The 25,564-nt window shown below is 34.0% G+C and overlaps 1 protein-coding gene across 9 annotated transcripts in view; it reads right to left on the bottom strand.

Annotated features, from left to right (window-relative positions):
- The window catches only part of ome (dipeptidyl peptidase 4 omega), a 561,457-nt gene that overhangs the window by 38,095 nt on the left and 497,798 nt on the right, over positions 1-25,564 (bottom strand). For 4 of the 9 annotated variants that reach the window (XM_073986483.1, XM_073986474.1, XM_073986476.1 and 1 more), the window contains exon 2: positions 22,723-23,168. The exons of the other annotated variants lie outside the window; for them this stretch is intronic. In XM_073986483.1, coding sequence (XP_073842584.1) covers positions 22,723-22,812 — 90 coding nt within the window. In that variant the 5' untranslated portion in view covers positions 22,813-23,168. The remainder of the gene's footprint in view (positions 1-22,722; positions 23,169-25,564) is intronic. 9 annotated transcript variants of the gene reach the window in all.

Raw genomic sequence — 25,564 nt, 5'->3', positions numbered from 1 at the left:
AAGGGTGCTTCTATATACCCTTTCTGAAAGAAAGGGTGCTTCTATATACCCTTTCTGAAAGAAAGGGTGCTTCTACAGACCCTTTCTGAAAAAAAGGGTGCTTCTATATACCCCTTCTGAAAGAAACGGTGCTTCTGTATACCCTTTCTGAAAGAAACGGTGCTTCTATATACCCTTTCTGAAAGAAAGGGTGCTTCTATATACCCTTTCTGAAAGAAAGGTTGCTTCTATATACCCTTTCTGAAAGAAATGCTGCTTCTATATACCCTTTCTGAAAGAAATGCTGCTTCTATATACCCTTTCTGAAAGAAAGGCTGCTTCTATATACCGTTTCTGAAAGAAAGCGTGCTTCTATATACCCTTTCTGAAAGAAAGGGTGCTTCTATATTCCCGTTTCTAAAAGAAAGGGTGCTTCTATATACCCTTTCTGAAAGAAAGGGTGCTTCTATATACCCTTTCTGAAAGAAAGGGTGCTTCTATATACCCTTTCTGAAAGAAAGGGTGCTTCTATATACCCTTTCTGAAAGAAAGGGTGCTTCTACAGACCCTTTCTGAAAAAAAGGGTGCTTCTATATACCCCTTCTGAAAGAAACGGTGCTTCTGTATACCCTTTCTGAAAGAAACGGTGCTTCTATATACCCTTTCTGATAGAAAGGGTGCTTCTATATACCCTTTCTGAAAGAAAGGTTGCTTCTATATACCCTTTCTGAAAGAAATGCTGCTTCTATATACCCTTTCTGAAAGAAATGCTGCTTCTATATACCCTTTCTGAAAGAAAGGGTGCTTCTATATACCCTTTCTGAAAGAAAGGGTGCTTCTTTATACCCTTTCTGAAAGAAAGGGTGCTTCTCTATATCCTTTCTGAAAGAAAGGGTGCTTCTATAGACCCTTTCTGAATGAAAGGGTGCTTCTATATACCCTTTCTGAATGAAAGGGTGCTTCTATAGAACCTTTCTGAATAAAAGGGTGCTTCTATAGACCCTTTCTGAATGAAAGGGTGCTTCTATAGACACTTTCTGAATGAAAGGGTGCTTCTATATACCCTTTCTGAAACAAAGGGTGCTTCTATATACCCTTTCTGAAACAAAGGGTGCTTCTATATACCCTTTCTGAAACAAAGGGTGCTTCTATATACCCTTTCTGAAACAAAGGGTGCTTCTATATACCCTTTCTGAAACAAAGGGTGCTTCTATATACCCTTTCTGAAACAAAGGGTGCTTCTATATACCCTTTCTGAAACAAAGGGTGCTTCTATATACCCTTTCTGAAACAAAGGGTGCTTCTATATACCCTTTCTGAAACAAAGGGTGCTTCTATATACCCTTTCTGAAACAAAGGGTGCTTCTATATACCCTTTCTGAAACAAAGGGTGCTTCTATATACCCTTTCTGAAACAAAGGGTGCTTCTATATACCCTTTCTGAAACAAAGGGTGCTTCTATATACCCTTTCTGAAACAAAGGGTGCTTCTGTATACCCTTTCTGAAACAAAGGGTGCTTCTATATACCCTTTCTGAAACAAAGGGTGCTTCTATATACCCTTTCTGAAACAAAGGGTGCTTCTATATACCCTTTCTGAAACAAAGGGTGCTTCTATATACCCTTTCTGAAACAAAGGGTGCTTCTATATACCCTTTCTGAAACAAAGGGTGCTTCTATATACCCTTTCTGAAACAAAGGGTGCTTCTATATACCCTTTCTGAAACAAAGGGTGCTTCTATATACCCTTTCTGAAACAAAGGGTGCTTCTATATACCCTTTCTGAAACAAAGGGTGCTTCTATATACCCTTTCTGAAACAAAGGGTGCTTCTATATACCCTTTCTGAAACAAAGGGTGCTTCTATATACCCTTTCTGAAACAAAGGGTGCTTCTATATACCCTTAATGAAAGAAAGGGTGCTTCTATATACCCTTTCTGAAAGAAAGGGTGCTTCTATATACCCTTTCTGAAAGAAAGGGTGCTTCTATATACCCTTTCTGAAAGAAAGGGTGCTTCTATATACCCTGTCTGAAAGAAAGGGTGCTTCTATATACCCTTTCTGAAAGAAAGGGTGCTTCTATATACCCTTTCTGAAAGAAAGGGTGCTTCTATATACCCTTTCTGAAAGAAAGGGTGCTTCTATATACCCTTTCTGAAAGAAAGGGTGCTTCTATATGCCTTTAATGAAAGAAAGGGTGCTTCTATATACCCTTTCTGAAAGAAAGGGTGCTTCTATATACCCTTTCTGAAAGAAATACGCTTCTATATACCCTTTCTGAAAGAAAGGGTGCTTCTATATACCCTTTCTGAAAGAAATACGCTTCTATATACCCTTTCTGAAAGAAAGGGTGCTTCTATATACCCTTTCTGAAAGAAAGGGTGCTTCTATATACCCTTTCTGAAAGAAAGGGTGCTTCTATATACCCTTTCTGAAAGAAAGGGTGCTTCTATATACCCTTTCTGAAAGAAAGGGTGCTTCTATATACCCTGTCTGAAAGAAAGGGTGCTTCTATATACCCTTTCTGAAAGAAAGGGTGCTTCTATATACCCTTTCTGAAAGAAAGGGTGCTTCTATATACCCTTTCTGAAAGAAAGGGTGCTTCTATATACCCTTTCTGAAAGAAAGGGTGCTTCTATATGCCTTTAATGAAAGAAAGGGTGCTTCTATATACCCTTTCTGAAAGAAAGGGTGCTTCTATATACCCTTTCTGAAAGAAATACGCTTCTATATACCCTTTCTGAAAGAAATACGCTTCTATATACCCTTTCTGAAAGAAATACGCTTCTATATACCCTTTCTGAAAGAAAGGGTGCTTCTATATACCCTTTCTGAAAGAAATACGCTTCTATATACCCTTTCTGAAAGAAAGGGTGCTTCTATATACCCTTTCTGAAAGAAAGGGTGCTTCTATATACCCTTTCTGAAAGAAAGGGTGCTTCTATATACCCTTTCTGAAAGAAAGGGTGCTTCTATATACCCTTTCTGAAAGAAAGGGTGCTTCTATATACCCTTTCTGAAAGAAAGGGTGCTTCTATATACCCTTTCTGAAAGAAAGGGTGCTTCTATATACCCTTTCTGAAAGAAAGGGTGCTTCTATATACCCTTTCTGAAAGAAAGGGTGCTTCTATATACCCTTTCTGAAAGAAAGGGTGCTTCTATATACCCTTTCTGAAAGAAAGGGTGCTTCTATATACCCTTTCTGAAAGAAAGGGTGCTTCTATATACCCTTTCTGAAAGAAAGGGTGCTTCTATATACCCTTTCTGAAAGAAAGGGTGCTTCTATATACCCTTTCTGAAAGAAAGGGTGCTTCTATATACCCTTTCTGAAAGAAAGGGTGCTTCTATATACCCTTTCTGAAAGAAAGGGTGCTTCTATATACCCTTTCTGAAAGAAAGGGTGCTTCTATATACCCTTTCTGAAAGAAAGGGTGCTTCTATATACCCTTTCTGAAAGAAAGGGTGCTTCTATATACCCTTTCTGAAAGAAAGGGTGCTTCTATATGCCTTTAATGAAAGAAAGGGTGCTTCTATATGCCTTTAATGAAAGAAAGGGTGCTTCTATATACCCTTTCTGAAAGAAAGGGTGCTTCTATATACCCTTTCTGAAAGAAAGGGTGCTTCTATAGACCCTTTCTGAATGAAAGGGTGCTTCTATAGACCCTTTCTGAATGAAAGGGTGCTTCTATAGACCCTTTCTGAATGAAAGGGTGCTTCTATAGACCCTTTCTGAATGAAAGGGTGCTTCTATAGACCCTTTCTGAATGAAAGGGTGCTTCTATAGACCCTTTCTGAAAGAAAGGGTGCTTCTATAGACCCTTTCTGAAAGAAAGGGTGCTTCTATAGACCCTTTCTGAAAGAAAGGGTGCTTCTATAGACCCTTTCTGAAAGAAAGGGTGCTTCTATAGACCCTTTCTGAAAGAAAGGGTGCTTCTATAGACCCTTTCTGAAAGAAAGGGTGCTTCTATAGACCCTTTCTGAAAGAAAGGGTGCTTCTATAGACCCTTTCTTGGTGTCAAGGATAATATGAACAGCCTTATCAACTGAAGCGATCTCTAGTGGACATTATTGAAATTGTTTGATGGGTTTTGTATGAACCGCCAATCGCTACCTACTTTCGTCATAGAAGAGTTAGCGCTGGATCTCTCTAAACTTCACAGTAAATGGTGAATTAACTGAGAATGACAAATTCAATATCATACTATTTGGTGGAATATTTAAATTGCTTAGGTCTGGAGTATTCCCCCAATGGCTTAACTTCATCATTACTGAGAGTAATGTTGACAAAACGCACTGGAAGCCTGCAAAATTTACTTATCGCTACCAATATCATGATTTCATCCCGGCGCAGGGAATTACCAATTGCTTTTCAGTTTTTGAAATAATGATTTTTCCAGTGAAAACCTGAACTCTTTAAGCATCAAGTATTCTCGCGGTAATGAGAATGACGATTACTTTTCGGCTTTCCCAAAAAAAGCCACCAGAACAAAATATTTGCAGTTAATATTTAAATTTAAATTTATATTTAAATTTTTTTGAGGTCTCAAAACCTGTATTTTTTAATAAAAAATCAAAATAAACGTGGATTATTTAAAGAAACATTTTCAAAGAAAAAACTCCAAATTAACATGGATTTTTTAAAGAAAATTTTTCGAGGAAAATAAACCAAGTAAGCGTGGATTTTTAAAGAAAAAATTCAAGGAAAAAACTCCAAATTAACATGGATTTTTTAAAGAAAATTTTTCGAGGGAAATAAACCAAGTAAGCGTGGATTTTTAAAGAAAAAATTCCAAATAAACATAGATTTTTTAAACAACATTTTCCAAAGAAAATATTCCAAATAGGCATGGATTTCTCAGGAAAAATGTCTCTCCAGGCTTATTTTATTATACGACGCCAACTATACTTCACATTATACGGTAGGTCATTTAAGAAAAAAGATCAATAGCATACTCTTAGGCGGAATATTGAAGTTGCAATAAATATTCAGTTGTTTTCGCAGGTAAATTAAAAATTTAGGGCAGAGATTTTGTAAATCCCGAAACAGCATAAAACATAGATTTTTTATAAAGAATAGTTTTCCCCATTATCACCATCCCACAAACGTGGAATATTTCATTTCCGTCCTGGACCTTCCTCTTTCATGTTTGAATATAAACCAATTTGAGGTTAATTTAGTGTGTGTGTGTGACAAATATTTATCCACGTGTATTTGTGTTTTTACGTGCCATTAAGTCTTCATGAATTGATTCCATATCATTCAATTTGCCGTGTTGGGATTTAAGTTAAACAATTTTATCATTCATGTCATACACATTCTCCAAACTAAACCAAAAAAAAAAAGAATATCATCATCATTATCTACAAATCATTTCTGTTTTTATGCGTGCGAGAAAACAAACAAAATAAACTCCGGTAAATGTAGTGGCTGAAATACGGACCAAAAGAAGTCCTTAAATAAATACCAAGGCAATGAACAAGAAGAAATAGGAAGAAAAACTGAATTTAAGCTGTGCTAATGGACCATAAAGTAAGGCAGCAACAAAAAAAGAGAGAAAAACTCAAAATGAAAAAATAAGCCATGAAGTCTAGAGAATGCGAAATAGAAAAAACAAAAATAAACAATCATAACAATAAACCATTAGATGAAGAAACAAAATAGAACACATTATTCCTCTGTGATGTCCTTCGTCTTCGCCTCTACAACATCTGGGAGGGAAAATTCCTATTGTTTGAAAATTGAAATATACTTTAAATGTGGAAGTAATTTCCTATTATGGCCGGGGGATTTTGAATTGGATTTTTTCTTTGTGTTTTGGGTAAAATATCCTCTTTCTTTTCTTTCCTTTTTGCGTAGAAGAACGACTCTATTAAATATTCAATACGATTACGAAGAGATATTTTCAAGGGTAAGGTTAAATAAATATTAAATTGTAAAAAGATAAGCAAACGAAGTGTGAATAAATTCCCATAAAAATAAACATTAAAGAGTGGGCGAAGAGAATGTTTGTAATTTTGAATGAAAATATTTGAAAGCTTAAGGATATTAAATTTAAGGCTATTTCTAACAGATAAAAAGTCGTAGACTTGGGAGACAGAAGACAATTAATTTAGAATATTTTTGGACCAAAACATCTTAAAACAAAAATCAGCGCTAAAGTAGGTAGATATTGGCGGTACACACAAAAACAAACAAAAGTTCCTTAGAATGTCCGCTAGAGGTAGCTACAGTGATATTATCCTAGACACCAACCTTCGAAGGTCTGCATGTCAGGAATATTCAAATACAACACCTAAAATTATGCTACAAACATCCAAATTCTTAATTTTCTTTTTTAAATTCACAAAAAGCGAATATTTAAACAATATTTTTTTGAAGTAAAAAATCCCCTATAATTTGGATTTTTTAAAGAATATTTTTCAAGGACCTCAAGACCACAAAGCGTTGATTTTTTAAAGAATATTTTTCAAGGGCCACTAGAACACAAAACGTGGATTTTTTAAAGAATATTTTTCAAGGAACCAAAGCTCTCAAAACGTGGATTTTTTAAAGAATATTTTTCAAGGAACCAAAGCTCTCAAAACGTGGATTTTTTAAAGAATATTTTTCAAGCAACTCAAGACCACAAAACGTGGATTTTTTAAAGAATATTTTTCAAGCAACTCAAGACCACAAAACGTGGATTTTTTAAAGAATATTTTTCAAGCAACTCAAGACCACAAAACGTGGATTTTTTAAAGAATATTTTTCAAGCAACTCAAGACCACAAAACGTGGATTTTTTAAAGAATATTTTTCAAGCAACTCAAGACCACAAAACGTGGATTTTTTAAAGAATATTTTTCAAGCAACTCAAGACCACAAAACGTGGATTTTTTAAAGAATATTTTTCAAGCAACTCAAGACCACAAAACGTGGATTTTTTAAAGAATATTTTTCAAGCAACTCAAGACCACAAAACGTGGATTTTTTAAAGAATATTTTTCAAGCAACTCAAGACCACAAAACGTGGATTTTTTAAAGAATATTTTTCAAGCAACTCAAGACCACAAAACGTGGAGTTTTTAAAGAATATTTTTCAAGCAACTCAAGACCACAAAACGTGGATTTTTTAAAGAATATTTTTCAAGGGCCAAAAGACCACAAAACGTGGATTTTTTAAAGAATATTTTTCAAGGACCTTAAGGCCACAAAACGTGGATTTTTTAAAGAATATTTTTCAAGGGCCACTAGAACACAAAACGTGGATTTTTTAAAGAATATTTTTCAAGGGCCACTAGAACACAAAACGTGGATTTTTTAAAGAATATTTTTCAAGGGCCACTAGAACACAAAACGTGGATTTTTTAAAGAATATTTTTCAAGGGCCACTAGAACACAAAACGTGGATTTTTTAAAGAATATTTTTCAAGGGCCACTAGAACACAAAACGTGGATTTTTTAAAGAATATTTTTCAAGGGCCACTAGAACACAAAACGTGGATTTTTTAAAGAATATTTTTCAAGGGCCACTAGAACACAAAACGTGGATTTTTTAAAGAATATTTTTCAAGGGCCACTAGAACACAAAACGTGGATTTTTTAAAGAATATTTTTCAAGGGCCACTAGAACACAAAACGTGGATTTTTTAAAGAATATTTTTCAAGGGCCACTAGAACACAAAACGTGGATTTTTTAAAGAATATTTTTCAAGGGCCACTAGAACACAAAACGTGGATTTTTTAAAGAATATTTTTCAAGGGCCACTAGAACACAAAACGTGGATTTTTTAAAGAATATTTTTCAAGGGCCACTAGAACACAAAACGTGGATTTTTTAAAGAATATTTTTCAAGGGCCACTAGAACACAAAACGTGGATTTTTTAAAGAATATTTTTCAAGGGCCACTAGAACACAAAACGTGGATTTTTTAAAGAATATTTTTCAAGGGCCACTAGAACACAAAACGTGGATTTTTTAAAGAATATTTTTCAAGGGCCACTAGAACACAAAACGTGGATTTTTTAAAGAATATTTTTCAAGGGCCACTAGAACACAAAACGTGGATTTTTTAAAGAATATTTTTCAAGGGCCACTAGAACACAAAACGTGGATTTTTTAAAGAATATTTTTCAAGGGCCACTAGAACACAAAACGTGGATTTTTTAAAGAATATTTTTCAAGGGCCACTAGAACACAAAACGTGGATTTTTTAAAGAATATTTTTCAAGGGCCACTAGAACACAAAACGTGGATTTTTTAAAGAATATTTTTCAAGGGCCACTAGAACACAAAACGTGGATTTTTTAAAGAATATTTTTCAAGGGCCACTAGAACACAAAACGTGGATTTTTTAAACAATATTTTTCAAGGGCCACTAGAACACAAAACGTGGATTTTTTAAAGAATATTTTTCAAGGGCCACTAGAACACAAAACGTGGATTTTTTAAAGAATATTTTTCAAGGGCCACTAGAACACAAAACGTGGATTTTTTAAAGAATATTTTTCAAGGGCCACTAGAACACAAAACATGGATTTTTTAAAGAATATTTTTCAAGGGCCACTAGAACACAAAACGTGGATTTTTTAAAGAATATTTTTCAAGGAACTCAAGACCACAAAACGTGGATTTTTTAAAGAATATTTTTCAAGCAACTCAAGACCACAAAACGTGGATTTTTTAAAGAATATTTTTCAAGCAACTCAAGACCACAAAACGTGGATTTTATAAGAATATTTTTCAAGCAACTCAAGACCACAAAACGTGGATTTTTTAAAGAATATTTTTCAAGCAACTCAAGACCACAAAACGTGGATTTTTTAAAGAATATTTTTTAAGGGCCACTAGAACACAAAACGTGGATTTTTTAAAGAATATTTTTCAAGGAACTCAAGACCACAAAACGTGGATTTTTTAAAGAATATTTTTAAAGGGCCACTAGAACACAAAACGTGGATTTTTTAAAGAATATTTTTCAAGGGCCACTAGAACACAAAACGTGGATTTTTTAAAGAATATTTTTGGATTTTTTAAGAATATTTTTCAAGGAACTCAAGACCACAAAACGTGGATTTTTTCAAGGACCTTAAGGCCACAAAACGTGGATTTTTTAAAGAATATTTTTCAAGGAACTCAAGACCACAAAACGTGGATTTTTTAAAGAATATTTTTCAAGGGCCACTAGAACACAAAACGTGGATTTTTTAAAGAATATTTTTCAAGGGCCACTAGAACACAAAACGTGGAATTTTTAAAGAATATTTTTCAAGGGCCACTAGAACACAAAACGTGGATTTTTTAAAGAATATTTTTCAAGGGCCACTAGAACACAAAACGTGGATTTTTTAAAGAATATTTTTCAAGGGCCACTAGAACACAAAACGTGGATTTTTTAAAGAATATTTTTCAAGGGCCACTAGAACACAAAACGTGGATTTTTTAAAGAATATTTTTCAAGGGCCACTAGAACACAAAACGTGGATTTTTTAAACAATATTTTTCAAGGGCCACTAGAACACAAAACGTGGATTTTTTAAAGAATATTTTTCAAGGGCCACTAGAACACAAAACGTGGATTTTTTAAAGAATATTTTTCAAGGGCCACTAGAACACAAAACGTGGATTTTTTAAAGAATATTTTTCAAGGGCCACTAGAACACAAAACGTGGATTTTTTAAAGAATATTTTTCAAGGAACTCAAGACCACAAAACGTGGATTTTTTAAAGAATATTTTTCAAGGGCCACTAGAACACAAAACGTGGATTTTTTAAAGAATATTTTTCAAGGAACTCAAGACCACAAAACGTGGATTTTTTAAAGAATATTTTTCAAGCAACTCAAGACCACAAAACGTGGATTTTTTAAAGAATATTTTTCAAGCAACTCAAGACCACAAAACGTGGATTTTTTAAAGAATATTTTTTAAGGGCCACTAGAACACAAAACGTGGATTTTTTAAAGAATATTTTTCAAGGAACTCAAGACCACAAAACGTGGATTTTTTAAAGAATATTTTTAAAGGACCTCAATACCAAAAAACGTGGATTTTTTAAAGAATATTTTTCAAGGGCCACTAGAACACAAAACGTGGATTTTTTAAAGAATATTTTTCAAGGGCCACTAGAACACAAAACGTGGAATTTTTAAAGAATATTTTTCAAGGGCCACTAGAACACAAAACGTGGATTTTTTAAAGAATATTTTTCAAGGGCCACTAGAACACAAAACGTGGATTTTTTAAAGAATATTTTTCAAGGGCCACTAGAACACAAAACGTGGATTTTTTAAAGAATATTTTTCAAGGGCCACTAGAACACAAAACGTGGATTTTTTAAAGAATATTTTTCAAGGGCCACTAGAACACAAAACGTGGATTTTTTAAACAATATTTTTCAAGGGCCACTAGAACACAAAACGTGGATTTTTTAAAGAATATTTTTCAAGGGCCACTAGAACACAAAACGTGGATTTTTTAAAGAATATTTTTCAAGGGCCACTAGAACACAAAACGTGGATTTTTTAAAGAATATTTTTCAAGGGCCACTAGAACACAAAACGTGGATTTTTTAAAGAATATTTTTCAAGGAACTCAAGACCACAAAACGTGGATTTTTTAAAGAATATTTTTCAAGCAACTCAAGACCACAAAACGTGGATTTTTTAAAGAATATTTTTCAAGCAACTCAAGACCACAAAACGTGGATTTTTTAAAGAATATTTTTCAAGGAACTCAAGACCACAAAACGTGGATTTTTTAAAGAATATTTTTAAAGGACCTCAATACCAAAAAACGTGGATTTTTTAAAGAATATTTTTCAAGGGCCACTAGAACACAAAACGTGGATTTTTTAAAGAATATTTTTCAAGGGCCACTAGAACACAAAACGTGGATTTTTTAAAGAATATTTTTCAAGGGCCACTAGAACACAAAACGTGGATTTTTTAAAGAATATTTTTCAAGGGCCACTAGAACACAAAACGTGGATTTTTTAAAGAATATTTTTCAAGGGCCACTAGAACACAAAACGTGGATTTTTTAAAGAATATTTTTCAAGGGCCACTAGAACACAAAACGTGGATTTTTTAAAGAATATTTTTCAAGGGCCACTAGAACACAAAACGTGGATTTTTTAAACAATATTTTTCAAGGGCCACTAGAACACAAAACGTGGATTTTTTAAAGAATATTTTTCAAGGGCCACTAGAACACAAAACGTGGATTTTTTAAAGAATATTTTTCAAGGGCCACTAGAACACAAAACGTGGATTTTTTAAAGAATATTTTTCAAGGGCCACTAGAACACAAAACGTGGATTTTTTAAAGAATATTTTTCAAGGAACTCAAGACCACAAAACGTGGATTTTTTAAAGAATATTTTTCAAGCAACTCAAGACCACAAAACGTGGATTTTTTAAAGAATATTTTTCAAGGAACTCAAGACCACAAAACGTGGATTTTTTAAAGAATATTTTTCAAGCAACTCAAGACCACAAAACGTGGATTTTTTAAAGAATATTTTTCAAGCAACTCAAGACCACAAAACGTGGATTTTTTAAAGAATATTTTTCAAGGAACTCAAGACCACAAAACGTGGATTTTTTAAAGAATATTTTTAAAGGACCTCAATACCAAAAAACGTGGATTTTTTAAAGAATATTTTTCAAGGGCCACTAGAACACAAAACGTGGATTTTTTAAAGAATATTTTTCAAGGGCCACTAGAACACAAAACGTGGATTTTTTAAAGAATATTTTTCAAGGGCCACTAGAACACAAAACGTGGATTTTTTAAAGAATATTTTTCAAGGGCCACTAGAACACAAAACGTGGATTTTTTAAAGAATATTTTTCAAGGGCCACTAGAACACAAAACGTGGATTTTTTAAAGAATATTTTTCAAGGGCCACTAGAACACAAAACGTGGATTTTTTAAAGAATATTTTTCAAGGGCCACTAGAACACAAAACGTGGATTTTTTAAACAATATTTTTCAAGGGCCACTAGAACACAAAACGTGGATTTTTTAAAGAATATTTTTCAAGGGCCACTAGAACACAAAACGTGGATTTTTTAAAGAATATTTTTCAAGGGCCACTAGAACACAAAACGTGGATTTTTTAAAGAATATTTTTCAAGGGCCACTAGAACACAAAACGTGGATTTTTTAAAGAATATTTTTCAAGGAACTCAAGACCACAAAACGTGGATTTTTTAAAGAATATTTTTCAAGCAACTCAAGACCACAAAACGTGGATTTTTTAAAGAATATTTTTCAAGCAACTCAAGACCACAAAACGTGGATTTTATAAGAATATTTTTCAAGCAACTCAAGACCACAAAACGTGGATTTTTTAAAGAATATTTTTCAAGCAACTCAAGACCACAAAACGTGGATTTTTTAAAGAATATTTTTTAAGGGCCACTAGAACACAAAACGTGGATTTTTTAAAGAATATTTTTTAAGGGCCACTAGAACACAAAACGTGGATTTTTTAAAGAATATTTTTCAAGGAACTCAAGACCACAAAACGTGGATTTTTTAAAGAATATTTTTAAAGGACCTCAATACCAAAAAACGTGGATTTTTTAAAGAATATTTTTCAAGGGCCACTAGAACACAAAACGTGGATTTTTTAAAGAATATTTTTCAAGGGCCACTAGAACACAAAACGTGGATTTTTTAAAGAATATTTTTCAAGGGCCACTAGAACACAAAACGTGGATTTTTTAAAGAATATTTTTCAAGGGCCACTAGAACACAAAACGTGGATTTTTTAAAGAATATTTTTCAAGGGTTTTTAGACCACAAAACGTGGATTTTTTAAAGAATATTTTTCAAGGGCCACTAGAACACAAAACGTGGATTTTTTAAACAATATTTTTCAAGGGCCACTAGAACACAAAACGTGGATTTTTTAAAGAATATTTTTCAAGGGCCACTAGAACACAAAACGTGGATTTTTTAAAGAATATTTTTCAAGGGTTTTTAGACCACAAAACGTGGATTTTTTAAAGAATATTTTTCAAGGGCCACTAGAACACAAAACGTGGATTTTTTAAACAATATTTTTCAAGGGCCACTAGAACACAAAACGTGGATTTTTTAAAGAACATTTTTCAAGGGCCACTAGAACACAAAACGTGGATTTTTTAAAGAATATTTTTCAAGGGCCACTAGAACACAAAACGTGGATTTTTTAAAGAATATTTTTCAAGGAACTCAAGACCACAAAACGTGGATTTTTTAAAGAATATTTTTCAAGCAACTCAAGACCACAAAACGTGGATTTTTTAAAGAATATTTTTCAAGCAACTCAAGACCACAAAACGTGGATTTTATAAGAATATTTTTCAAGCAACTCAAGACCACAAAACGTGGATTTTTTAAAGAATATTTTTCAAGCAACTCAAGACCACAAAACGTGGATTTTTTAAAGAATATTTTTTAAGGGCCACTAGAACACAAAACGTGGATTTTTTAAAGAATATTTTTCAAGGAACTCAAGACCACAAAACGTGGATTTTTTAAAGAATATTTTTAAAGGACCTCAATACCAAAAAACGTGGATTTTTTAAAGAATATTTTTCAAGGGCCACTAGAACACAAAACGTGGATTTTTTAAAGAATATTTTTCAAGGGCCACTAGAACACAAAACGTGGATTTTTTAAAGAATATTTTTCAAGGGTTTTTAGACCACAAAACGTGGATTTTTTAAAGAATATTTTTCAAGGGCCACTAGAACACAAAACGTGGATTTTTTAAAGAATATTTTTCAAGGGCCACTAGAACACAAAACGTGGATTTTTTAAAGAATATTTTTCAAGGGCCACTAGAACACAAAACGTGGATTTTTTAAAGAATATTTTTCAAGGGCCACTAGAACACAAAACGTGGATTTTTTAAAGAATATTTTTCAAGGGTTTTTAGACCACAAAACGTGGATTTTTTAAAGAATATTTTTCAAGGGCCACTAGAACACAAAACGTGGATTTTTTAAAGAATATTTTTCAAGGGCCACTAGAACACAAAACGTGGATTTTTTAAAGAATATTTTTCAAGGGCCACTAGAACACAAAACGTGGATTTTTTAAAGAATATTTTTCAAGGGCCACTAGAACACAAAACGTGGATTTTTTAAAGAATATTTTTCAAGGGTTTTTAGACCACAAAACGTGGATTTTTTAAAGAATATTTTTCAAGGGCCACTAGAACACAAAACGTGGATTTTTTAAAGAATATTTTTCAAGGGCCACTAGAACACAAAACGTGGATTTTTTAAAGAATATTTTTCAAGGGCCACTAGAACACAAAACGTGGATTTTTTAAAGAATATTTTTCAAGGGCCACTAGAACACAAAACGTGGATTTTTTAAAGAATATTTTTCAAGGGCCACTAGAACACAAAACGTGGATTTTTTAAAGAATATTTTTCAAGGGCCACTAGAACACAAAACGTGGATTTTTTAAAGAATATTTTTCAAGGGCCACTAGAACACAAAACGTGGATTTTTTAAAGAATATTTTTCAAGGGCCACTAGAACACAAAACGTGGATTTTTTAAAGAATATTTTTCAAGGTCCACTAGAACACAAAACGTGGATTTTTTAAAGAATATTTTTCAAGGGCCACTAGAACACAAAACGTGGATTTTTTAAAGAATATTTTTAAAGGGCCTCAAGAGCACAAAACGTGTATCTTTTAAAGAATATTTTTCAAGGGATATTAGACCACAAACGTGGATTTTTTAAAGAATATTTTCAAGGGATATTAGACCACAAAACGTGGATTTTTTAAAGAATATTTTCAAGGGATATTAGACCACAAAACGTGGATTTTTTAAAGAATATTTTCAAGGGATATTAGACCACAAAACGTGGATTTTTTAAAGAATATTTTTCAAGGGTTATTAGACCACAAAACGTGGATTTACTAGGTACTTGTTGGAAGCACTCGCAAAAATCACAATTCCTGAAATATCCGTTAGATGTAGCTTCAGTCACAGAGTGTTCATATCATCCTAGATACCAATCTTCGATCGTCTGTCGGTAAGAATGTTCTCATAGTCCACATTATCTTAGGCAAAACCCTTCGATTACCTTATATTATTCAAATTTAAACAAAACTCCTAGTAGTATGCTATAAAAACGTTAAATGACATTTAACGACGGGTAATCAATTAATGGCTTTCTATTCGAAGACCTTTCCTCGTTTAAAAGTCCCTACTTCATCTTTGTTAGCAGGTCAATTTGGGTCTTCTGCTCAGCTCCCCAGCAAAACAACTCTGCAGTAAAGACTAATTTAATTTCCTTCTCCCTCCTCCTCTCCCTTTCGCATTAAACTTTCATCAAAGGCAAATTCCCCCGCAATCTAATAAGAGCAAATATAATTAAATCAAAGGAAAAAATAATACACAATATCCTTTGTTTAAATATTCAACATCTTTTGTTAATTACGAAGCAAACATGACCATCAGAAAATCCAAAACCATCGCCATCATTCTCATCTTTGATGGCCAACAAATATCAAACATGGCTAAATTAGTCCATAAAGGAGATAAAGTAAAAGATGAAGTAGAATGTGAAGGAGAAGAGGAGTATAAAAAAAAACTAAGCATGGAAACAAATCAAAACCAAAGTATTGCCTCAAGAAGCTTTAGTGGCATTGGAGTTTAGCTCTCCACTTACAAAGTGCCGGAGAAGACCACAAACAGTGTGGTGGGAAAAAAATAATTGCTCTAAAAAGGATATGGACGTGTGAATTCAATGTTGGCATAGCAACGAGAAAAAAAATCAAACGGATGGTCCACACATATATAACCATTATCACACACACAAGGCAAATATCATCATCTCAAGTATTTTTCTCCACTAATGAGGAACAAATAATGAAAAGTGCCAATAGATGGAGAAGAAGATGAGGAGAACAAATTACACATATGAAAGTGGAAAGGGAGATGGAAATGGAGGCTATTGCCCACAAATATTGCCAAATTAGAGCATATTGAGGTTACTTTGCTGTGTTGCTGCCTAAGATATTGACACAAAACCAATATTGGGGTAAAGACAGAAAGAAATAAAATATGAAGGGCTAAATAAATGTGGTCTAGGCTATGACAGAGCATAACCCTTTGTTGTATTATGGTGCATTTGCAGAGGGGTTCTGCAGTCTTAATAAATTAGAATCTTTGGTTAATAATTTTCAATGGAACAATTTTTTTGGGGGAAAAATGATAATGAAGTGACTAAAAAATCTATAGACATGTAGAAAACTTTCAGCTTTACTACCAAAAAAGGTCCGAAGATTATTGAAATCTTTGCTGGTTGCTATAATACTAAAAAAACCAGAGATATCTCCTTAACTGTGAAAAATGTAGGTAGTTATTGGTGGCACTAGCAAAAACTTATTAAAATAATACATTAAATTCCCTTTAGAGGTTGCTTATGTCGGTAAGGATGTGCATATTATCCCAGACACCACTCTGCTTTCATTGTTTGTCGGTAAAAATGTTCATGCAGTTTAATTGCCTTAACTGTTGTCGATAACCGTGATCATATTATCCAGGACACCATTCTTCGGTTGTTTGTCGACAAAAATGTTCATGAGATATCACAAACATCATTACCAACAAATGATAGAACCGATCTCTATCTTAAACATAAACTATTTCATATATAGGTGGCGGTAATGGTAAAGTTAACATGCTAAACATTATTACCGACAGAAGAGGCATTTCCATTAATTCTTAATGGGATATTCCGTGTGTCCCCAGTCTTAGCCTACTGGTGTGTTAATCCATACCATGTCCAGAAAGACCACATATATTCCACATGATATTTATTCAGGGGACTTCAGGTCAAATTCTCCTCTCTACGGTAGGTGGTGAATATCGCTTTGTCTCCTCCGGGGACGTATGTTAGGGGTAGACTTCCTAATAGTCTAATTTTTGTTAAATTTTGCTTCGAAAAAGTCATGTTTAGTCTTGTGGCCCCCTACGGTAGGTGATGGATACCGCTTGGCCTCCTTCAGGGTGGTATGTTAGGGGAGGCATTCAAATGGTCTCATTTTTGTTAAATTTTGTTTCGAAAAAGTCGTATTTTGTCTTGTGGCCCCACGAAATGAGTTTCAGTGTACATTGGTGGTTTCTTTATATCCCATATTATCCCGAACATCACTCTTCTTCGATTGTTTGTCAGTTAAATTGCTAATTGTTTAAACTATTTCATATATAGGTGGCGGTAATGGTAAAGTTAACATGCTAATCATTATTACCGACCGATGCGGCATTTCCATTAATTCTTAATGGTATTTTGCAAGTATCCCCCGTCTTAGCCTAATGGTGTGTTAATCCATACCATATCCAGAAAGACCACATAGATTCCGCACGATATTTATATAGGGGGCTTCTGGTCAAATTCTCCTCTCTACGGTAGGTGATGAATACCGCTTGGTCTCCTTCAGGGACGTATGTTAGGGTTCGACTTCTTAATAGTATCATTTTTGTTAAATTTTTCTTCGAAGAAGTCATATTCAGTCTTGTGGCCCCCTACTGTAGGTGATGAATACCGCTTGGCATCCTTCAGGGATGTATGTTAGGGGCTGGCATTCCCAATGGTCTCATTTTTGTTAAATTTTGTTTCGAAAAAGTCGTATTTTGTCTTGTGGCCCCCACGAAATGAGTTTCAGTGTACATTGGTGGTTTCTTTATATCCCATATTATCCCGGACATCACTCTTCTTTGATTGTTTGTCGGTAAAAATGTTCATGCAGTTTAATTGCCTTAGCTTTTCTCGATAAGCATGATCATATTATCCTGGACACCATTCTTTGATTGTTTGTCGGCAAGAATGTTCATAAGATATTACAAACATCATTACCAACAAATGATAGAACCGATCTCTATATTAAACATAAACTATTTCATATATAGGTGGCGGTAATGGTAAAGTTAATATGCTAATCATTATTACCGACCGAAGCGGCATTTCCATTAATTCTTAATGGTATTTTGCATGTATCCACGGTCTTAGCCTACTGGTGTGTTAATCCATACCATGTCCAGAAAGACCACATATATTCCACACAATATTTATTTAGGGGACTTCTGGTCAAATTCTCCTCTCTACGGTAGGTGGTAATAGTCTCATTTTTGTTAAATTTTTCTTCGAAGAAAGTCATATTTAGTCTTGTGGTCCCCTACGGTAGTCTTGTGGCCCCGCTTGGCCTCCTTCAGAGACGTATGTTAGGGGTGGCATTTCCAATGGTCTTAGTTTTGTTAAATTTTTCTTCGAATCAGTCATATTTAGCCTTGTGGCCCTCTACGGCAGATGGCCTCCTTCAGAGATGTATGTTAGGGGTGGCATTCCCAATGGTCTCATTTTTGTTAAATTTTGTTACGAAAAAGTCGTATTTTGTCTTGTTGCCCCCACGAAATGAGTTTCAGAGTACATTGGTGGTTTCTCTATATCCCACAGGCCATTTCTTCGTTACTTTAGCAAACCATTTGCTTCTTCGTGGTTGCTTTATGCAGTGTATTTGTACTCTCAATCTACATTTGTTGTCTTCACTTCCACTGGAGCCAAATACTCCTCATCAATATTCAATGGGATGTTGTGCTCCCAAGTCTCTCTTTACTGAACAAATTGTGGGATAGACGCGTCGATAGCTGCTACATCTAACAATCACAATGCTCAAAAAATTAACACAATTACAGGCGTACGATATACGGTTTGGGTCTAGGGTGTCATGAACACTTATACCCACAGATGATAGAACCGTCCTCTATCTTTAGCTATAAATATTCTTACAGATAGATGGCGATAATGGTTTCACACTGTACATCCTTATCGACATAAATTACCTATGATGACAATAATTACCGACTGTACCGACACTCAACGGCAGTTCGAGTAATTTTTAAAATGAATCTGAGTCTATTCACCTAGCAGGACTTCCATTTATAAAAAAATACCTATAGCGTACTTCAGTTCATTTCCATCTTAAGAAGCGACCTTTAAATGGTATTCTCTCTACTTTTGGAATGACTTCTTTCTACAGAAAATACTCCCCAAAGTCTTTTATCTACACAAAAGGCTAAACGAATAATAAGAGATCTTTCATCTTCCAAAAAAAAAAACCCTTGAAGAAGTCTTCCCCCTATTAATAATACCTTTGGGAGATCTTTGGGGATCTTTCGTCTATAGATAGGATGTTAAGAAGATTTTCATGTAACAGGAAAGACCTTTAGGAGGCCTTTTATCTACAGGGACTACCTTTAGAAGGACTTACTTTTAGACGTTTAGGAGCTCTTCTACATATATAAAGAAAGTGCTGAAACGAGAAGAAGAGGTCTTCCAGCTCCCGAAAAGAGCGTCTTCTCTCTAATTAGGAGAACTTTCATGTAAAGAAAAGACTTAGTAAGATTTCTATGTACAAGGAAAATTTAACCTACTGGGAAGACTCAACAGAAAACTATTAGGAAGAATTTCATCTACAAAAAAGACCTTTATGAGGTCTCCTATCTACGAAGAATACCCTGAGGAGATCTTCAGTCTGTAGAAAAAGAAAAGTGGGATAATACTTTCTATATGCAGAAAATATATTTATGAGGTATTCTACCTATAAAATACCTGCATGGAGCCTCCTACCTAAAGAGAAGACCTTTAGCAGGTCGTCTACCTACTGATAAGATTTTTAGGAAGTCTTGTATCTACGTATTGACAAGATTCTTAGGAGGTATTGTATATTTTAGGATGTCCCCTATCAACGGAGAATACCTGTAGGAGGTCTTCTGCTACAGAAATATGAATAGAGGGATTTCTGTCTATAGGACAATAACTTTAGAAGGTATTTAATCTACAGAGAAGATCTTTAATGTGACCTCTACCTACAGGAAGACCTTTAGGTGGTCTTCTATTAACAGAAAAGAGCTGTAGCTGATACATCTAACAATCTCAATGTTCAAAAAATTAACACACAGGCGTGCGATATACGGTTTGTGTCTGGGATGTCATGAGCACTAATACCGACGGACGATAGAACCGCCGTCTAACTTTAGCTATAAATATTCTTACAGATAGATGGCGATAATGGTTTCACATTATACATCCTTATCGACATAAATTACCTATGATGATAATAATTACCGACCTATTAACAGCAATATGAGTATTTTTTATGGGCATTTGAGTCTTTTTACCTAGGAGGACTTCCGTCTATAGAAAATACCTATACCGGTACTTAAATTCATTTCTTTCTTAAGAAGCGACCTTTTGGAATGACTTCTTTCTACCGAAAAGACTCCTCAAAGTCTTTAATCTACAGAAAAGGCTAAAATGAGAAGAAGAGGTTATTCGTCTCCTAAAAAACCTTGAAGAAATCTTCCCTCTATTGATAATACCTTTGGGAGATCTTAGGGGATCTCTCGTCCTTAGAAAATACCTTAAGAAGATTTCTATGTACTGGGAAGACCTTTAGGGGGCCTTTTATCTACATGCAGTAGATAAAACGTCTTGACTTATTTCTAGACGTTTAGGAGCTCTTCTATCTGCTGAGAGGACTTTTATCTGCAGTAAGACCTTAAAGCGGGGTTCTATCAAGCAGAAAATACTGTTAAGTGGACTATTATCTATAGAGGTTTGAGTAAGAGTTTTTCTATCTAGAGGAAATTTCTCTAAGAGGTTTTCTATATTCAGAAAATGCCTTAAGCAGGCCTTTTATCTACAAAAAATCTTTGGGGGTCTTCTTCTACCCTTAGAAAATAACTTTAGCGGTACTACTATTTACTTACATATGTCTACAGAAACAACCTTTGAGATGTATTCTATTTACTTTTGGTGTGACATCTTTCTACAGAAAAGACCTTGAGGAGGTCTTCTATCTACAGAAAAGGCTGAAAGGAGAAGAAGAGCTTCAAGACATCTTCTCTCTACTGATAATGCCTTTGGGAGATATTCGACCTACAGAAAAAATCCTAAGAGGTCTTTTATCTACATAGAAAATGTTTAGGAGGTCTTCTGCCGACAGAAAGTGTTAAATGTCTTCTATCTGCAGAAAAGATATGTAGAAGGCCTTCTGCCTACAGAAATAAACATATAGGAGGTATTCTATATACAATGAAGGCCTATAGAAGGCTTTTATCTACAGAAAAGACAGATAGGATTTTTTTGTATGTCTTCTATCTACATAGAAGAGCTTTTGAAGGCCTTCCAACCACAGAAATAACCCTTAAAGAAGTCGTCCATATACATAGAAGATCTGTAAAAGGCCTTCTATTGACAGAAAAAATTGTTATCTAGACCTTTAGGAGGTCTTTTATCTACAGAGAGGACCTTTAGTAGCATCTCTATATACAGAAAAACCTGTAGGAAGTCTTCTATCTGGATGAAGGCCTTTATGATGTTTTCTGTCTGCCTTAATGAGGTTTTTCTATCTGAAGGAAATAATGTTAGCAGGTCTCCTATCTAAAGCAAAAACCTTTTATACCCTTAGAAATAATGTGCACGATTTTCAGCTCTGTTACAAATGAAGGCATGAGTCGTTCACATTTCTGACATACAGATAATCAATGCTTCTGTAAATAAAACAAGTTTGTATTTTTTTTTGCCGAAGATATGACGAACATCTTTCTCGACCCAGGAAAAACTGATCTCTATCCTTAACTGTGACGATTTTCATCCATTTGAAAGGTTTGTATAGATGATATGATGAACATCTTTATCTGCAGATGATAATACTGGTCACTAGCCTTAGCTATGAACATTCTCACAGACAGATGTCGTTACAAGTCTTGTTTCGAAGATATGAAGAACATCGTTATCGACCGATGATAAGACTGATCTCTATGATGATTTTCACATACAGATGACGGGTATGTCTTCAAAGAGTCTCTAATGGGAATTAAGGTAATTGTTTAAATGGTCGATAACCACCTTGCCTACTGTGCGCCTTCGATAACTACCTACTAAAGTCGAAGATGTTCATATCTTTTGTAAAAAAGGTCGGGTTCGTTCGATGCGAAACATTTATGGATTTCTGTGATGCCGATAATCAATGCTTCTATGAATAGAAAAAGAGGTTTTTTCCGAGCCTCGGTTTTATGAAATAAATATTAAAGAGGTTTGTGTCGCAGATAAAGACAACATCTTTATCGACCGATAACAAGACTGATCTCTTATCTTATCTATGAAGATTTTCACATACAGATGGCGGAAGTGACATAAAATATTTGAGAGGTTTGATCGATGCTATAATGAACATTTTTACCGACAGATGATAAGGCCGATCTCTTATCTTAGCTATGGACATTCTCACAGACAGATGGCGTAAATGACTACAAACAGTCTCTAATGAGAATTAAGGTAATTATGTTAATGGCTTTCTGTGCGCCTTCGATAACCACCTACCTACCAAAGGCGAAGATGTTCATAACTTCTTTAAATAAAAGTCATGATCGTTCTTGTTTTCTTTAATAATAACTTTTAAAAGCTACAACTTAAAAAAACTGCATTAACTTAAAGAGTTACAAGCAGGTTGTGTGCGAAAAAAAAACTAAAACTAATCTAAAAACAACTTCTAATTACAAAAATAAACATACCGGAAGTTTGGAAAATGACAAGAGAACAAAAAAGTGGACGCAAAACAAACGAGCAAATAAACAAAAGGAAACAGGCAAGTTCTTTTTTTAAAAAATCAAAAACTTCTTGTTGTCGTCTCGTTCGTAACTTGTTCTCTGTCATAAGAACGAGAACGGCTATAACTTACCTCTGGTTGGGCACCATCTACTGTGGTATTATTTGCTGAATCTGGCACTTTGCCCAATTCCATGCTAGCCGCTGGATCATTGGAAGTCATGTTTGCAGTGATGTGGTGGTTGTTGTTATTTTGATTTTAATTTTGTTTTACAAGTAGAAGAAGAAGTTAACGAAATAACGAGAAAAAAACGTACTGGGATATTGTTCTTAAACTACAGGATATGCTGGTTGGCAGGCAGGCAGGTAAGTAGGTAGGTAGGCAGTTGTTTCTTTTTCCTCAGGAGGGTTTTGCAGGAAGACTTTTTGGCATAAAGGGATATTGCAGGAAACTTTTCCTCTATACAACTACTATTTACAGTTTCTTTGGGCTTTTCAATGGAAGAATTCTACTCAATGTGAGTGAAGTTTCTTTGTCGTTGAGGGAAAATCAAATAGCGAAGAAGAAGAAGTTTGTTCCTGTAATTATTTTGAAGAAAGACATATTTTCACTTTTGTTTCAAGTAGTTAGTGGCGGTTGATTTTAAGTTGAAGTTTATTGTGCTTGAGGATTTTCGTTTTTTCGGTCGCGCTTTGTTTCATTATTGATTTCGTTTCTTGTTTGGGTTCCTTTAGTGGAGTCCATTGGCGTTTTTAATCACTTTTCATTTGTTTGGCTGTAGTTTCATTTTCATTTCTTTCGCTGGCATTTAACACACTCCCACATGTGAGTTTTTCATCAGTCACCACCACCACCACCGGCAGTGTGGCCAGCCATTATGGCGTCTGCCAAACTATGTCTGGAGACGACTGCATTTTCAACAATTTAATGAGTTTCTTTTTTTTGTTTTTGTGTGTTTTAGAGCTCTATAAACCAATAAAGCTATTGGTTTGCTGCTTGTGTAATTCAATTGGCCTATTGCCAATTAAAAATGCGCAAAAGGATAAGGTCTGCTTTTTTTTTTTGGGAAAATTTTCGTTTGGTTTTTCTCAATGGCTTTTGAAATCTAATTAAAATTGCATTCATATATGTATGTATGAGGTTTCATTTTTCTAATTAATAGAAGACAAAACAACATTTGTTGATATTTTTTGGAGGACAAAAATGAGGGAAAATGGCGGAATTTCAGTTATTTTTGGTAAAGAAAATTAAAAAAATAGATTTTAAAGAGAAATTTGTACACAAAACTTAAAAAGTAAGCTTCTAATCAAAATATTAAGACTATTTAAAGTGAAATCTGCAATTTTCGAGGTGTGGTGAGTTGTCATGGAAATTCACCACACCTCAAAAATTGCAGGTTTGAATAAACTGAAGTAAATATCATTTCTACAAGCAATTTTTTTAAGTCTGGGTTTCCCTTTTGACTTAAAATATTGGGTAAGAGATTAAAAAAATGGTGTTTAAGAGAAATTTTTAACCAAAACCTTAAAATTTTGCTTCCAATCATAATATTTACATGATTTGATGCAATTTCAGCAATTTTCGGGGTGTGGTGAGTTTTCATGGAAATTCACCACACCTCAAATATTACGGAATTTGCATAAACTAATGTAAATATTAATGATACAAACAAAATTTTTAGGTTTGGCATACTCACTTAGTCGGTTTTGAGATCGAAAGATGGACTATCTTATCCATTGACCTCAAAAGAGGGGTCAGAGATTGAAGAAATAGGGTTTTAATACAAATTTCCAAACAAAATCTTAAAATTTTGCTTCCAATCATAATATTTATATGATTTCGTGCAATTTCAGCAATTTTAGAGGTGTGGTTAGTTTTTATGGAAATTCACCACACCTCAAATATTACTGAATTTGCATAAACCAATGTAAATATTAATGATACAAGCAACCTTTTTAGGTTTGTGATACTCACTTAGTCGGTTTTGAGATCGAAAGATGGGGTATCTCATCCATTGACCTCAAAAGAGGGGTCAGAGATTGAAGAAATAGGGTTTTAATGCAAATTTCCAACCAAAACTCTAAAATGTTGCTTCCTTTCATAATATTTACATGATTTGGTGCAATTTCAGCAATTTTAGAGGTGTGGTGAGTTTTTATGGAAATTCACCACACCTCAAATATTACTGAATTTGCATAAACCAATGTAAATATTAATGATACAAGTAACAATTTTAGGTTTGCGATACTCACTTAGTCGCTTTTGAGATCGAAAGATGGGATATCTCATCCATTGACCTCAATAGAGGGGTCAGAGATTGAAGAAATAGGTTTTTAAGACAAATTTCCAACCAAAATCTTAAAATTTTGCTTCCAATGATAATATTTACATAACTAGAAGCAAATTCAGCAATTTTTGAGGTGTGGTGAGTTTTTATAGAAATTCACCACACCTGCAAAAATGCTGGAATCGCATATTCTAATGCAAATACTTATATTACAAGCAACGTTTTTAAGTTTGGGTTACTTATTTTAATGCTTTTGTGGTCAAACGATATTAAAACCTCGTTTGCCTTAAAAAAATAAACAAATAGGGGTTCCAAGAGGATTTTTGTCAAGCAAACCCTTAAATTTTTTAACCAAAACCTCTAAAATTTGCTTCCTATTATTATATACTTACACCATTGTATGGAAATTCTGCAATTTTCGAGGTGTGGTGAGTTTTATGGAAATTCACCACACCTAAAAAAATGCTGGAATCGCATACTCTAATGCAAATATTAATAAGACAAGCAAAGTTTTAAAGTTTTGAATACACCTTTGGGTACTTTTGAGGTCAAAGGATACGAAAACCTCTTTTGGCTAATGAAATTGAAGAAGTACGCGTTTCAAGAGGCATATTTCGAACAAATCCTTAAAATTTTGAACCAAAATTTAAAAATGTTTCTTCCAATCACAATATCTAAATTATTTAA

Source organism: Musca autumnalis, unplaced genomic scaffold (genome assembly GCF_047663935.1).
Source record: "Musca autumnalis isolate F117 unplaced genomic scaffold, ASM4766393v1 scaffold_4, whole genome shotgun sequence".
NCBI classification, from domain to species: Eukaryota; Metazoa; Arthropoda; class Insecta; order Diptera; family Muscidae; genus Musca; species Musca autumnalis.
This window is presented reverse-complemented; position numbering and strand designations above follow the sequence as displayed.